Source organism: Aquarana catesbeiana, linkage group LG01 (genome assembly GCF_042186555.1).
Source record: "Aquarana catesbeiana isolate 2022-GZ linkage group LG01, ASM4218655v1, whole genome shotgun sequence".
NCBI lineage: Eukaryota > Metazoa > Chordata > Amphibia > Anura > Ranidae > Aquarana > Aquarana catesbeiana.
Genome location: NC_133324.1, coordinates 758,125,566 through 758,143,257, shown reverse-complemented (window position 1 = coordinate 758,143,257; position 17,692 = coordinate 758,125,566). Strand labels below are relative to the sequence as shown.

General features: G+C 41.3%; 1 protein-coding gene across 1 annotated transcript in view; it reads left to right on the top strand.

Annotated features, from left to right (window-relative positions):
• NAF1 (nuclear assembly factor 1 ribonucleoprotein) overlaps nucleotides 1-17,692 on the top strand; it is a 107,742-nt gene that overhangs the window by 66,165 nt on the left and 23,885 nt on the right. The window contains exon 6 of the mRNA XM_073606032.1: nucleotides 14,816-14,976. Coding sequence (XP_073462133.1) covers nucleotides 14,816-14,976 — 161 coding nt within the window. The remainder of the gene's footprint in view (nucleotides 1-14,815; nucleotides 14,977-17,692) is intronic.

Below are 17,692 nucleotides of genomic sequence, written 5' to 3'. Positions count from 1 at the left end.
GGTAAGCTGTTATAAAAATCCTATTTTTGTTTCCTCTGCAATGCAGAAAAATGAAATGTGACAATTACAGAAGGATAATGGAAACTCTATACTATATACATATATATTTTATTTTTGTCTATATTCATTTTAATGCTTATTAATTACTTTTTCACCATATTGTTCAAAATATTGGGACGCCTGCCTTTACACGCACATGAACTTTAATGGCATCCCAGTCTTAGGCCGTAGGGTTCAATATTGAGTTTGGCCCACCCTTTACAGCTATAACAGCTTCAACTCTTACTGGGAAGGCTATCCACAAAGTTTAGGAGTGTGTCTATGGGAATGTTTGACCATTCTTCCAGAAGCGCACTGATGTGGACGAGAAGACCTGGCTCGCAGTCTCCGCTCTAATTCATTCCAAAGGTGTTCTATCAGGTTGAGGTCAGGACTTTATGCAGGCCAATCAAGTTCCTCCACCCCAAACTCGCTCATCTGTATCTTTTATGGACCTTGTGCACTGGGTCAAATCATTTGGGGGGAGGGGGATTATGGTGTGGGGTGGTTTTTCAGGAGTTGGGCTTGGCCCCTTAGTTCCTTAGGGTGTCAGCATACCAAGACATTTTGGACAATTTTTTGCTCCCAACTTTGTGGGAACAGTTTGGGGATGGTCCCTTCCTGTTCCAACATGACTACGCACCAGTGTACAAAGCAAGGTTCATAAAGACATGGATGAGCGTGTTTGGGATGGAGGAACTTGACTGGCCTGCACAGAGTCCTGACCTCACCTTATAGAACACCTTTAGAATGAATTAGAGCGGAGACTGCGAGCTACGCCTTCTCGATCACATACGTGCCTGACCTCACAAATGCGCTTCTGGAAGAATGGTCAAACATTCCTATAGACACACTCCTAATCCTTGTGGACAGCTTTCCAGAAGAGTTGAAGCTGTTATAGCTGCAAAGGGTGGGCCAAATCAATACTGAACCCTACGGACTTAGACTGGGATGCCATTACACTTCATGTGCGTGTAAAGGCAGGTGTCCCAATACTTTTAACAATATAGTGTATTTGTGCAATGTGTACTTTACAAATTAACATACTGTATAATACATGAAAGGATACCCAAAGGGTTATTCCAAAGGAAAGGATCACAATGAGGTATTCAAAGGTTCTTTGTCAGGTTTACACTTCAGACCGAGCAGTTGGATATGGGAGGATGAGGAGCGTGAGGTGTGTGGTCTATTCAGTAGCACTTTAGTCCCTGGGACCCTTTGACATAGTCCCTGAGAAATCATAGAAGGAGCTTGTAAAACAAGAGCTACCTCACAGGACACTTAAGAGTGAAGTTACTCTTTTTGTTTTTCAAGCTTTTTCAAAGATATGGGATACATTGTCACAGGGAAGATTCAATCTAGATGAGTAGTGTGTAAATAACTTTCATCAACGAATCAAGCTGAAAGCCTGGAAAATGTTAACTGCTCGACCAGCAGACTTAGACGTTGAAAGGAAAATATGCATAGGCTATATTTCATATTTACCTAAAGGGTTGGCTCACTTTTGCAAAAAACAAAAATGGCTATGCAGTTAAAGGTTGCCAGTGGATGACAACAGACTGCTGCCATGAACAGTATTGAATAATTTACCTACTATAGCTGTTGGCTATTTTCGCCACATCCAGCAGTCTGACTGTAAAACTCCCAACAGACAGCATTCCTCCGTTCTGTCTCGTTACTTAGGTTGTTGCTATGATGCTTCAGCCTATGCTCCAGCCATTGATTCTTGCCTCTGCCATCACAAGAATGCGCTCTCTCGGATTTAAGTGATGCACATGTGTAGTGCCCTGTCTGTCCTATCGCTGCGGCACTGAGCTTTATAACTACTGTGGATGAGAACACAAGCGATAGTTTTGAATTTGAGAGTGTGCACTCTTGTGAGGTTGGGGGCAATTTTGTTCTTGGGTTTAGACACTTTTTAAACAGGTTTAAGAATTTGCTTGATTTTATCTAACAGCTCTTGGCCAATCATCAAGCACCTAGGCTTGTCATAAGCAACTCTGTACCCGAATGCTGATTCTTTAAAATCTTGGAAAGTGAATTCCATTGCACATCGAGCGCACCTCAAATCTCATTTACACTTATCCTACACTTCACGTCACTACCAACAAGGCAGCAGCTAAATCCCCATGAGGACTACATTTTTCCCTTTACCTACCCATGGGATCCCCTTGAAGAGCACCATATCATGGATCACCTCCAGGGATACCAGGCTCCATATAGGTACAGCGCTGTCTTATACATATGTTTTCCTCTGTTGCACTTTAGTCTTTCATTTTATCCTGGTTTTCTTTAACATTAATGAAAGTTTAGCTTATGGTATTGCCAGTGTCCACATACATTTACAAGTGAGGAATGAATAACTTGCAAGTGACGAATTATGTAAACAGGCCTTTCAAGTGAAAGTTCACTTTATAAATGTTAGTAAATGGGATTAAATTATGTGTCGGGGGGGGGGGGGATTGAAGGGCATGATTTGGTGAAGTTGATCAGTGTCCCCTTATTTACCGTGTTCATTAAACATTCAATTTGGTAAGTAATCCGTCTCTTTTGAATATATAACCGAATTAAGTGGGGTGGACTGGCGCTGCAGTTCATTCTCCATTGTAGAGCTAAAGACCGTACATGGAAACGCCTTTACACAAACAAGTAGAGGCCATTAATCAGGAAAATTTCATGATGGTCTATATTTCAAGTGCATGTTTTTATTAGGATATCTTTGTTTGAGGAGTACATTATTTTATCTGCACACGATTGTTTATACATAGTGCAGACAAGGTAATAACACACTATTTTGTAATCCGAAGCATAGAAGACCGTTTTTACTTGTGCTTAGGAATAAATCAGCCATTTCTCAGCTATCATCCTACCCTTTAGTAAAAGGGGTCTGACGTTTTCAGCAGGTATAAATCAAGCTGTAATCCCCTATGGTTTCTGGGAACGTGTACAGTTTTCTTCCATTCTCTTTTTTTTTCTTATGGTTTTCTGCTTTATTTCCAAGGACTGAAATCTCATGTGAATCAACTGCCACTAGTGATTGACACCAGTTTTCTAAGAGCATGTCCAGAGTTCCTGTTAAATAAATTAATTTTAGGAAGAGTGTTTTCTTGAGAGGATCTGTGGTTTATTATGACTGCTTCTTTTTTCTATCTATTTTGAGAGAAAAAAAAGAGTCACAGCTGGGACTTTATTCGAAAATGTAAAAACCCATTTTATTAGGGAAAAGGGGCAAAATACATATGACGTTATTAGAATTGTTTAACACACGATCTGAAAATCGGACGACAGATCGTCTGACTTTTTTCGCTTACTAGTCGCAAGTAGAAATTGAATAGTTTACTAAAGTCACAAATTCTCCTACGACAGAAAAAAAAATCGGAAGTGATGTCATGTGTTGTAGTGTATTTGTATTGTATTTTCGGATGTCAACTGTACTGAAAATCGTACGATCTGGTATCATACGAGGAAAATGTTCGTGCTTGTCCAATCAAATAATATCGATGAACTATAGTGATCGGCTCTCGAAAGCTGTGTACTAACAATCCGATTATTGTACGATCGCGTGGAAAGCGGTATTTTTCATCCGATTTTCGGATCGTGTGTATGGGCCATTAGGGGCATATTTATATAAAAAAAAAACTTTGCAGGTGTTCTGTCAAATGAAAAATCCCAAGACGAAAAATATAGGACCATCATAAACTGCAATAGCTACACCTATTGTTAGGACACATCCAGCGATTAATCAAAGTTTCTAGGCAGTATTGTATATATCATGCAGCATACCAATGGCTGCAAGTGTAGGGTTGCAATAAAGTCTCACTCCAGTGTGTTCAGTGTTGCCAAAGGTGGAGTAAAAGGTACTAGGAAAAAGTCCACGTGTGTCTACACAATGACCTCCTCTAGTGCACTAAAGGATTATAGAGACACATGAGCATTTTGCATATTCTACACAATACTACTTAGGAACTTTGACTCATTGCTGAAAGTGTCTTAAAGTATAACTAAAAGCAAATGTTTTTTTTTTGTTGGATCGAGGGGAGAGGGATTAGAACATTTGTAAGATTTTATTGCTGTCTGTGCCTTCACTAGGGAGATTCACCTTCTCCCGTTTACCATTATTGTCGAAAGTAAAAAAAAATCCCAAATTTTGGGTTGTTCCCAGAAAAGTGATGGAAAATCTCTCTATGGGGACACTTTTTCTGATGACCTGGGGTCCCCAAGGAATTCCCTTAATTTGCAGAGACTTCCTCTCACTTCCTGTTTGGCTATAGTGCAAGAAGTGAATGGAGATATCCCCCAATGGGATACAGATGACAAAAAAAATAAAAAATCATAGGGGTTACAACCCTTCCTTGCTGTGTCAAAATTAAATAAAAAAATGCCTATAGTTCTAGTAATAATAGGTTTATCCATTGCGGAGTTATTTTTTACTACATATACAGTTGTGCTCAAAAGTTTGCGTAGCATGGCAGAAATTGTGACATTTTGGCATGGATATTGAAAGTATGACCGATCATGCCAGAAAACTGTCTTTTAATTTAAGGATAGTGATCAAATGAAGCCATTTATTGGCTCACAGTTCTTTGGCTATTTTTAAATCCTAATGGTAAATGGAATGTTTGGCCTTGGTACAGACACACAAGGTGACGTACATAAGTTAAAATAGCAATTAAAGGTTAATTTCCCACATCTATGGCTTTTTAAATTGCAATTAGTGTCTGTGTATAAATAGTCTAATGCGTTTGTTAGTGCTTATGTGGATGCACAGAGCGGGCTAGACACTGAGCCATGGGGAGCAGAAAGGAACTGTCAAAAGACCTGCGTAACAAGGTAAATGGAAATTTATAAAGATGGGCAAAGTTTATATAAAAAAAAAAAAACTATCCAAAGTCCTGATTATGCCAGTCAGTACTGTTCAATTTCAATTTACTTATTAAAAGTGGGAAATTCAGGGATCTCTTGATACCAAGCCATGGTTAGGTAGACCAAGAAAGATTGCAGCCAGAAGCATTGTTCTAGATACAAAGAAAAACCTACAGGAGAAATACAGGCTGTTCTGGAAAAAAGACTGTGGTTCTTTCAAGGAGCACAATACGACGATACTTGAACAAAAATTAGCTGCATGAATGAGTTGCCAGAAATAAGTCTTCGCTCCAGATTACAGTGTGCCAGAAGCTGTGAAGTGTGCCGAGATGTAGCCAGGCATTTTGTAACCAGACTTTTTCGTGACATTGGCACAGTAAAGGCTTCTTCCTGGCAACTCGACCATGCGGCTAATTTTTGTTCAAGTATTGTGCTCCTTGAAACAACCACCCCGTCTTTTTGTATGTCATATTTGATTCTGTGAGAAATCTTCACAGAAACACAACTTTGCATGCAATTTAATTTTTTTTAAATTTGATTGCCTCATACATATGAAATACACAAAGTTAGAATAACGTAAATAATCTTAACAAAAAACACACTCATCAGTAATCGCTAATGGTTTTACCTTAAAAAGAAAGGGGAAATGGGGGGGGGGGTGGAGAAAAGAGGTAGATAGTGGAGCCTGGTGGTCGAGAGAAAAGGACTCGCAACCCTACGTCCCTCCCCCCCCCCCCCCCCCCCCATAAGTGTCAGGAAATTTAAACGCCAGATTTGTGTGTGTGTGTATAGTATGGGCTCCATGGCCTACATATGCTGACTACAGTCAGTGCCCACAAGCATATTCTGGTGTAGTTTGAAAATGTTTCTAGCAAGTACTGAATTTAGATAGGGTATCATGCGAGATGGCAATGAGTTAATGAGTTCCTCCATCTCAGCTTGAACCACTCTCTCTAAGAGATGGGGTCAAGTAGTGCCCCAGAGAACAGGAATGCAAAGCTTGGCTGTGTTTAACCTGTGGATGACCAATGACTTGAGGAATGTCTGTCTACATAGTTAGGTTGAAAAAAAAAAGACAAGTCCTTAGTCCATCTAGTTCAACGAATAAGGGGGGGGGGGGGGGGGGGCATAGACTCCCCTATGCACAATCCTATACCCACATTTGCTCCAGAGGATTGCCAAAAAAAAAAGCAAAGCATGGTCCAATTTGCTCCAGCAGGGGAGAAATTAATTCCTAATCCCCCAAGAGGCAATTGGATATTCCCTGGATGAACTTTACCTATAAATGTTAGCATCCAGTTATATTATGTACTTTTTGAAAATAATCCAGGCCTTTTTAAAGCAACCTGCTGATCTGGCCAGAACCACCTCTCGAGGGAGTCTATTCCACATTTTCACAGCTCTTACTGTGAAAAAACCTTTCCTTAATTGGAGATTAAATCTCTTTTCCTCCAGATGTAAATAGTGCCCCCTTGTCCTCTGGGATGACCTTAAAGTGAATAACTCACCACCAGGATCACTTCTGTATTTATACATGTTGATCATATCCCCCCCCTTATCTCCTCTTCTCAAGAGAATAAATTCAGTTCCTCTAATCTTTCCTCATAAATGAGCTCCTCCATGCCTCTTATCAGTTTGGTTGCCCTTCTCTGCACTTTCTCCAGTTCCCCAATATCCTTTTGGTGAACTGGTGCCCAAAACTGAACTGCATATTCCAGCTGAGGTCTTGCTAATGATTTGTACAGGGGTAAAATAATATCTCTCTGGAGTCCATACCTCTCTTCATGCAAGAGAAGATTTTGCTCGCTTTAGAAACCACAGCTTGGCATTGCATGCTATTATTAAGCTTATGATCTACCAGAACACCCAGATCCTTCTCCACCATTGATATCCCCAGTTGTACTCCCCCCCCCAATATGTATGATGCATGAGTATTTTTAGCCCCCAAGTGCATACCTTTTACATTTATCAACATTACACCTCATTTGCCACATAGTTTCCTAATTAAACAGTGCATTGAGGTTGGTTTGTAAGTTGGAGACATCATTTAAGGAAGTTATTCCACTGCATAGCTTGGTGTCATCTGCAAAAACTGAAATGGTACTTTTAATCCCAGACCCTATATCATTTATAAATATAGTAAAGCATAATGGTCCCAACACTGAACCTTGGGGTACACCACTGATAACCTTAGACCCTTCAGAGTAAGAATCATTAACCACTACTCTCTGAATTCTGTCTTTTAGCCAGTTTTCTATCCATTTAGAAATTGATCTTTCCAAGCCTGTAAGACTCTACCTTACACATTAGCCGTGTGTGGGGAACTGTGTCAAAGTCTTTTGCAAAATCCAAGTATACCACGTCCACAGCCACCCCTCAGGGTTAGGGGTCTCCAAACTTTCTAAACAATGGGCCAATTTACTGTCCTTCCGACTTTTTTTGGGGGGGGGGCGCAGACTAAATATTACATAGCACCTGTGGTAGATGTGAGGAGGAATACTGCCCCTTCATTGGTGTTGGTGGGAGGAATTATGCCTTATCATGGGTGTCAGGGGAAGGAATAGTGCCCAATCGTTGTGTCCACGGAAGACATAATGCCCCAATGTGGATGTCAGTGGGAGGAATGGTGCCTCATCCTTGGTGATAGTAGAAGGAAAACTGCCCCAGAGCTGTTCAGAGAAAAATCCTTGGATCTGTGTTTTCGAAAACGTCAAAAGAAGTGGCTACAAATAAACAGGTACAGTGCATGTAGGAGGATTTTTTTAATCTGAAACCTGAGACCAGTCACTTCACTGTGTATATGTAGGGATTTACTACAATCTTAGTAGAATTCTACTTTTGTATAACAATCCTTATTCCCTTTACTTGTATAACTATATCTTGTACTTGCCTTAGATGACAGGGCTGCCTGGTTCAGGAGGTGTGGCTTATGCGATACCAGGCAGTGTTCTGGTATTTTTCTCAGTTGTTGCAGTTCTGCACATGCGTGGCTGTGGATGCCTAAAAACAATCTCAATGCAGGCTTGTGTTAAGGTGTTATATGGAAGAAGAAACAGCAGGTCTTGAAGCTCTATTAACTCAGGGAATATTCTTTTTCTTGATACAATGTCATGGACAGTGTGATATTCATCCAGCTGTAGTCAAGCCCCAGGGCCTGATGTCTCCTTGCATGGACTGTGGAACCTGAGATACCTATTGCAGCAATTTATCGGCCTCCTGGACCGGTATCACGATTTCTTGATGACTTTGCTGCCTGGCTACCCTACTTTCTCTCCTCTGAAATGCCCATGATCATTCTTGGTGACTTCAACATTCCTGTCAATGTTAACAGCCGAACACAATGGACACCTACTGCCACTCACTCCAATGGTAATACCCTTGACCTTGTATTCTCCCATCTCTGCAAACCTGGCAACCTCACAAACACCCCCTTTCCTCTCTCTGATCACAACCTCATTAGTTTCACTGTATCCTTGCCTCCAACCATCCACCCCTCCATGCAGCAAACGATTACTTGTAGGAACCTTCGCCACCTTAACCCTTCTCTTCTCTATTCTGCTACTGACCACCTATATGACATAATCTCTCCCCTGTCCTGTCCTCACCTGGCCACCTCTGTCTACAACAGTTCGCTCTCATTATTACTAGATGCACTTGCTCCTCTAACCACACGCAGAATCAGGCCCCGGCCATTGCAACCCTGGCAAACTGACAATAGTAGAAATCTCAAGAGACATTGTCGTGCTCTTGAACGACTGTGGCGTAAAACCAAATGCCTGCAGGACTTCACCCTATATAAAATTGCCCTTCTAAAATACAGTTCCTGCCTCCATGCTGCCAAACAAGCCTACTTTGTTTCTCTTATTAATACTTTGTCATCCAGTCCCTGTCAGCTCTTCTCAACCTTTAACTCCCTGCTTCGTCCCCCAACCCTGCTACCCACTAACTCACTGCCCAAGAGGTTGCCAATCACTTTAAAGACAAGATTGATGCAATTCGTGAGGACACCTCCACTGTGCGTACATCTTCCCCACCCAACATACCTTGCCTAACAGCACATTCAACACTCTCCTCTTTTGAATTGGCTACTACTGAAGAGGTTACAAAACTTTTCTCAGATGCCCACCTAACCAATTGTCCCTTGGATCATGTTCCCTCACAACTACTACAGTCACCCTCTTCTTCTATCCTATGCTCCCTCACTCACATCTTTAATCTCTCCCTCTCTAGTGGCACCTTCCCCTCCCCTCTAAAACATGCGCAGATCACTCTCATACTTAAAAAGCCCTCACTGGACCCCACCAATCTAAACAGCTTAAGACCCATCTCATTGCTTCCATTCACCTCTAAACTTCTAGAACGCTTAGTGTATAACCATCTTAGCTCCTACCTCAGTGAAAATAACCTTCTTGACCCATTACAGTCTGGCCTTCGCTCTCAGCACTCCACGGAAACTGCCTTACTAAAACTCACTAACAATTTACTAACTGCTAAAACCAACAGCCAATACTCCATACTCCTACTACTTGACCTCTCTGCGGCCTTTGATACTGTTGACCACCCGCTGCTTCTCAATAAACTACATTCCCTTGGCCTCCGAGATTCTGCTCTATCCTGGTTCTCTGCCTATCTATCACAGCACTCCTTCAGTGTCACCTACAACTCTGTCTCCTCCTCCCCATTGCCCCTTTCTGTGGGGGTCCCCCAAGGCTCTGTTCTTGGACCCATTCTCTTCTCTATCTACACCTCTTCTCTTGGTCACTTGATAACCGCCCACGGCTCCCAATACCACTTATACGCCGATGACACCCAAATCTGTCTACTCCTCACCTCACTCCTACAGTCTCCTCTCGCATTACTAACTGACTTATCAGCATGGATGTCGCACCACTTCCTTAAACTAAATCTCTCTAAAACTGAGCTATTATATTCCCCCCTGTACGTGCCCCCCTCCATGACTTTTTCATCAAAATCAACAATGCAACTGTTGGTCCCTCCCTTCATGCCAGGGTACTAGGTGTAATCCTAGACTCTGACTTGTCATTTCAGCCCCAAGTCCAATTGTCAAAAGTTTGTAGAATTCACCTCCGTAACAACATCTCTAAAATTCGCCCCTTTTTAACAAATGAAACCACCAAGCTCCTCATTCACTCCCTTGTTATCTCTCGCCTTGACTATTGCAACTCCCTTCTCATTGGCCTGTCTCTCCATAGGCTATCCCCTCTTCAGTCTAGCATGAATGCCGCTGCCAGACTTATCCACCTTACCAATCACTCAGTGTCTGCCAACCCTCTCCTCCAATCCCTACACTGGCTCCCAATCACCCAGTGAATTAAATTCAAAATACTAACCACAACATACAAAGCCATTCACAAATCTGCCCCGAACTACATCACCAATCTTGTCTGCAAATATCACCCAAATCGTACTCTTCTCAAGACCAACTCTCAAGCTCTCTCCTCTTCTCCTCCTCCCATGCTTGTTTCTAGGATTTCTCCAAAGCCTCTCCCATCCTCTGGAACTCACTACCTCCACTGGTCCGGCTATCCCCTATTCTTGCTACCTTCAGGCGATCCCTGAAAACTCATTTCTTCAGGAAAGCCTATCACGTCTTCAACTAATCTCCTACCACTTCCATCAGCTCATTCCCCACAGTTACAGCCTTTTGTACCACTTTTCCCACCCTATTAGATTGTAAACTCTTCTGAGCAGGACCCTCTTAATCCTCTTGTATTTTATTGTCTTCTTTTATATTGTAAAGTGCTGCGTAAACTGTTGGTGCTATATAAATCCTGTATAATAATAATATAATAGTAATAATAATAATGTGCAGCTGAGCAAAGGTTCATTAAACTTTGTGTAAATATCCAATACTATACTTGTTACTTGAGATGCGCCAAAATTTCGGCTGCTGAAACATTTCGGGCGAAAATGGTGTTATCGGCATTCGGCCAATAAGAGAAAAAGCGCAATTTTACTGTGAATTTGCGCATATTTTGCCACAATTTTACCACACGTTTCTGTGCTTATGGTATGTTTTTCATAGGTCACTTGACTCAAAATCTGCATCAAAAACATAACACGGGTGTAGTAATGATGCATTCTTGCTGCGTTTTCAATGCATTTGAACTGGGAGGTGCTTATTTTATTTTTTAACCCCATAATGCAGCAAGCAGGATTTTGAACACCATAGTGGAAGCCCAACGGACCAGTGTGCAGACATAGAATTTAAATGGATACATTTTTCTTGAGCTTTTCTTGTGCTAAAGGTGCCAATAAAGGCCGACGATAAATTCATTTAAATTTGATATTAATTTAAGTAAAATATAATACAATTATATATAAAAATATAAATATATTTTAAAAACTGTCATTTTCGGTTTTCGGCCAAGTGCATCCTGCATTTTTGGGTTTGGCACCAAAATTTCCATTTAGTGCACTCTACTTGTTACTGCTTAGTGGATGATGATGCCAGGGTATTGCACTTAAAATGGGATCTGTGAGGATGTGTGTTTTTTTTTTTTTTTTTTTTTTTTTTTTTTTTTGTTTTTGTTTCCCAAGACAGACATTTGGTATTAACAAGACCGATACTTTAGTGTCTGGTTGCTTAAAAAAGTCAACACTATGAAAAGCCAATAGTAAGGTGTATTTTGATCATAATAATTTTGCTGCTGATAGTGATCTCTTGATATGGCGTGCATGAGATATGTACAGTACAAACTAAAGTATTATGATGATTCATAAAGATACCTTGTGGTCTGGCCAGTAGTGAAGAGAGGGAAGTCTTTAGAGATTTGTCCAATATAAACATCTTGATATCCTGCAGACAGTCTGCAGACTTGGAAGAATCATATGGGTAGTTTGTATTTGTATTTTATCTACTGGGGCCGCTTTAGAAACACAGTCATTAAATCTTCTTTGCAGTTCTGTGTTGTGTTCATATTTTTTAGCTGCATCATTTCAGCGATTTTTACAGTATTGATAGTCTTTGTGTAATATTATTTTTTCCATTCTTTGACACTGGTGCCATTTGTTCCATGGCTACAATAAAGTGAAGTCATAAAATGAGCTCATGATAAAGCTGTAAACTATCCTCCCACTCTTATCATTCACATAACAAAAGGCACTCGAGCCCAGTCACATTAACTATTGTTGTTCATGTATGTTTCCCATGCTCCTAAAACAGTGCCAGATGGCTGACACCAAACACTTGTTCAACATGCGATATGATTTTGTTTACATCCAGTAAATTTTCTAATTATCTTTATCGAGTTCATCGGCCGAAACAGTTTGTTGTTCTCAGTCATGATCTTGAGGAATATATACATTATATGTTTTCCTGATCGCATCTCCTAAACATTTTTTTTTTACATTCATGCATTCCCTGCATTAAGGTAAAAAATGTTTTAGCTGACAAACATGAGCCAAGGAACATAATTACACTGTGAACACAAATTTATCATTTGAGGAAAGTAATGCTCTAGGTTTTTTTCCCTGCCAATGAATCGTTGGGCCTTTGCTGAATTGGCTGAACTGACTCAGGCAGTGCTGACTAATCTGCAACTCTGCTTGAACACCGGTCCTCCCTCGCATTATAGATCCACTTATCTGGAGTATTTTTTTCTTCAGATAATTTTGTCATGAGGGAACTATGGACTCTCTAACTAAACTGCTAGTTCCTCGGCTGTCTTGCTTACATTGGTTTGCCAATTCCAAAAAAAAGTGTTGAGGTGAGGTCAGAAAACCTGAGCTGCTTACTTTATTCCTGGTCAGTGACTTAAGTAGAAATTAGCATGAAAGCTAGGGAATAGATCTTTTCACTGGAAAATTGGTGTTCAAGTGCCGCGCAACAAGGCACTAAAACCGCTCCCCCACTGCGCTTATGTGCAAAATCAAAACAATTATTCTTTAAATCTGCCAACTAGTGTAAATAAGATAAATGTTCCCAATGGAAATAGTGGCGCTAAATAACAGATTAACTTAATAATGTGTAAAGGTGAGCCAGTATGAAAAACAAATTGAATGTGATAGACCACCCACTGATGCTAGTGAGTATGTGTAGTAATCATCCAATATTCCCTCCCACTGAGGGTGGGGACCTGTTTAACTTCATATAAAGCAGGGATCCTCAAACTACGGCCCTCCAGCTGTTGCGGAACTACACATTCCATGAGGCATTGTAAAACTCTGACATTCACAGACATTACTAAGCATGATGGGAATTGTAGTTCCTGAACAACTGGAGGGCCGTAGTTTGAAGACCCCTGATATAAAGTGTACAAATTAATAGTGACAACAATCCATACAAAATAAATAAATAAATAAAAAATGAAAAATAAATAGAAATAAATGAAACAAAGTCCATGCAAGATATTCAGTGTCAAAAAAGTGGATGAAGCAATTTTTCCATGCAATAAAGCGTCTTCCACCACACCACCCGTGACTGTGATCCACTCTTATGGAGCCGCACTCACCGGAAATATTTGCCTTGCATTCTCATGCTCGGCCAATAGGTAGAAATTTAGCCTCCCAGGGGCTAGCCTGTCCGGAGGAGGCTCTTCTGAAGAACGCCTGGAAGCTGTGGGTGACCGAGACCTCCAACCCTTACTTCGTGCTGCAGAGGAGATGGGGCTATGGGTAGGACAGAGGGGGCCTCACAGGTCTTCTTGTGGGAACTCTTGATGCAGTTTTAGATTCCACTGCTAAAGTAGTGCCATTCAGGATTCTTCACCAAACCCCTGACTCTCAGGTCTACTGGTCCATTGCTTGTGCATTATCATTTCTTTCATGTGAATACACTTGATTAGTATTGCTGCTTATTGAAGAATTGCACATGCTGTGAATACAGTTTCATTCACTTTGGCTAGCCCCTGGAAGGCTAAATTTCTGCCTATTGGCCGAGCATGAGAATGCAAGGCAAATATTTCCGGTGAGTGCGGCTCCATAAGAGTGGATCACGGATGGTATGGTGGAAGACGTTTTATTGCATGGAAAAATTGCTTCATCCACTTTTTTGACACTGAATATCTTGCATGGACTTTGTTTCATTTATTTCTATTTATTTTTCATTTTTTATTTATTTTGTATGAATTGTTGTCACTATTAATTTGTACACTTTATATGAAGTTAAACAGGTCTCCACCATCAGCCGGAGGGAATACTTCATGATTACTATACCGACTCACTAGCATCAGTGGGTGGTCTATCACATTCAATTTTTTTTTTTTATACTGGCTCACCTTTACACATTATTACGTTAATCTGTTATTTAGCGCCACTGTTTCCATTGGGAACATTTCTCTAATAGATCTTTTCAGATGGAACTAATGTGTAAGGTGACTTTTGAGAAGAGCATTTCTCAAAGTGGGTGTACACCCACTTTGAGAGAAAAAAAAAAACTAACACCTGCAAGACAAAGGCAAAATGAGCTAGTATGCATAGAGATCGAAGCCCTCTCTGCGGTGCCCGGACACAGCACCGGCAGGCGACATCACTCACCGGGGGTTACTTCTGGGTATCGTGGCTCCGGCGCTGTGCTTGGCCGGAGCTGCGATGACGTCACTCCCGAGCATGCACGCAGTAATGGCACACTCACTGAAGCAACGGCACATACGTGCCAATGCTTCAGTGCACATGTGCTGATGACGTTGGCACATGCAAATACAGGGGATATCTCCTTAACCGTGCAGGTTTAGGAGATATCCTGGGTAGCTACAGGAAAGCCTTATTATAGGCTTACCTATAGCAAAAAGTGGTCTGTAAGGGTTTACAACCACTTCAATTGCAGTTAGGAGCACTATTGTTACTATAACATTGCCTTGTAATTTGCATATAGCTCCAGCAAAGATTTTTACTGTAACACTATGGTGGGTTTTTGCGTTTGTTTGACATTTCCTTTTTCTTTGTCCCACAGATATTTGAAATATTTGGACCAGTCCCACATCCATTTTATGTGATCCGCTTTAATTCAAAGGATCATATTGAATCCACTGGAATTGAGATAAAAAACACTTTGTACTTTGCTCCAGCTGTTGAGGACTTCACACAATATATCATACCAGATGCTTTAAAAAGGTACACTGTTTTTTATTTTAAAGCCAGATGTAAACTGTTAAAAATGTTTTCAACTATATTTAGGTCTAGGTTGGTTCTTCAACATATTTTGAATAATTTTAAAGTTTTCCAGAGTTGAACTGTGCGATATACAACAAACCACTGTGAAGACTCAGTCCTGGCCTACTTTTACTCCTCACCTAGTTTTGTATTAACTTAGGAGGTTCTCAGCTCCCTCACAATCCTGGCGCATCATTCCTACTTCAAAACATTTGCAAAATTAGGATGCAAGTATATACATGTACATGTTTGTTATGGCTAACAAGCTAAGGGCCACAAACTGCCCCTCCACTTTTTGACCCTCAGCTCTGTCTAGGTTATCCTCCAGCATTTTTAATCCTACAGCCAGGTGACTAAAGTTGGCCTTAGAAGGTTGTTTGATTTTTTTTAAATTCAGCCAATGAGTTGGATTGGCTGGGAACGTTCCAAACCCCCACCCCCCGGGGATGTTGTGTTGTGACATAGGCTCTCGCTGCTGTCAGAATACACTGATCAGCAGCTGCAGCCACTGATCAATAAAAATTTTCCAACTTTCTTCTACGGCAGCAGAAAAGAAAGAAGATATAAACAAGAAAATTAGAGCCCATCATACTGCTTAATCTATTTATGATTGACAGCATAAAACATTTATGCAATGTGAAAGAATTAGGCTTTCTTCTGGTTGCCACATATATGCATTCCTGTGTTAATGCTGGAGGTACACTCAGTCAGGCTCCTAACACAGAGGCCGAGCTGTCTGTGACCGCTCTGGGTCTCGTACTAATGATCAGGAGCCTGGAGAACCAAATCCTGCTCGTGTGATTACTATGATTGGCTGTTTACTAGTGCAGTTGCTCCAGAGTTAAGTAAAAGAGGGGATGCTTCACTTTACAACTAAAACCCAATCCTATGCAAGGAAAACTAACGCATTTTTGCTGGCACATGATTGGATGATGAAAGTCAGCAGAACTTCCCCTCATTTACTAAGCTCTGGAGCAACTTCTTGCAGAGTGCAAGGTGCACAGTCTATTTACCTTTAGTAAATCACCCCTGTTGAAAAGAATAAAACAAATATCAACTATTTTAGGGCTTGATCAAGTTTAGTGAGTGTTGGTGCAAGTATCAGTGAGTGTCTGTGTGTTTAGGTAGGACAATAAGACAAAATGTGTGCTATTTCTTGGCCTTACTACAGATTTGAAGAACAAAAATGCACACACATATGGTCGTGATTGTCAAGAGTAGGAGAATTTTATTTTGAAGAGTTTTTATGTGGTAGCCTAAAAGTTTACCGCAATAAAAATATACAGCTATTTTGGGTCATTTTATACTTTCATAATTGACCACTTCAGCCCCAGAAGGTTTTACCCTCAAATGACCGGGCCTTTTTTTGTGATACAGCACTGCGTTATTTTAACTGACAATTGTGTGGTCATGCGACGCTATACCCAAATAAAATTGTCCTTTTTTTATTTTTAATACTCACAAATAGAGCTTTCTTTTGGTGGTATTTGATCACCCCCGCGGTTTTTATTTTTTGAGCTATAAACAAAAAAAAGTGTGACAATTTTGAAAACTTTTTTTTTTTTTTTTTTAACCACTTCAGCCCCGGAAGAATTGGCTGCTCAATAACCAGGCCATTTTTTGCGATACAGCGCTGCGTCGCTTTAACTGACAATTGCGTGGTTGTGCGACTCTGTACCCAAACAATATTGACGTCCTCTTTTTTCCCCACAAATAGAGCTTTCTTTTGGTGGTATTTGACCACCTCTTTTTGTGCTATAAACAAAAAAAAAAAAGCTATTTTTTTCCTCAGTTTATGTATTCTTCTACATATTTTTGGTAATAAAAATCGCAAAAAGCATATATTGATTGGTAGGGTTGTCCCGATACTACTACTAGTATCGGTATTGGCACCGATACCGAGCATTTGCCCAAGTACTTGTACTCGGGCAAATGTTCCCGATGCTTCCCCCGATACCTGGACTGTCAGCGGTGATCGGCGCGTGGGGGAGTTACAAGCTTCTCCCCCCCGCGGCTTTCAGCTGCTTTAGTGACATACAGCGGTGATCGGTGCTTGTAACTCCCCCACACGCGATCACCGCTGACTGTCACTGCATCCTCCTCCATGCCCCCTCCGTTCCTCTGTCCCCCTCCGCTATCCCCCTCCGTTCCGCCGTTCCCCTCTCCTTCTCTGTCCCCTCCGTTCTGCTGTCCCCTCCGTTCTGCTGTCCCCTCCGTTCTGCTGTCCCCTCCGTTCTGCTGTCCCCTCCGTTCTGCTGTCCCCTCCGTTCTGCTGTCCCCTCCGTTCTGCTGTCCCCTCCGTTCTGCTGTCCCCTCCGTTCTGCTGTCCCCTCCGATCTGATGTCCCTCTCCACTGACCCCTCTGTTCTGCTGTCCTCCTCCTTCTTCCTTTGTGTATGGACAGAGTCAGCTGACTCTGTCCATTCACATAACTGAAACATTGTAATCTCCTGTGATTACGATGTCTCAGTTTATGAATGGAGAGGAGCCGCTGTCTTCTCTCCATTCATTTTCAGTGCAACTGAGGTTGCAGAGAAAGGGACCGGGGAATCTCTATCCTCGGTCTCTTTCTCTGTCTCAAGGGGGAGATATCAGAGGTCTGTTAAGATCCCTGATATCTCACCAAAGCCCCCCAACAGGGCTGATTTAAAAACAAAAAAAAAAACACATATTGCAA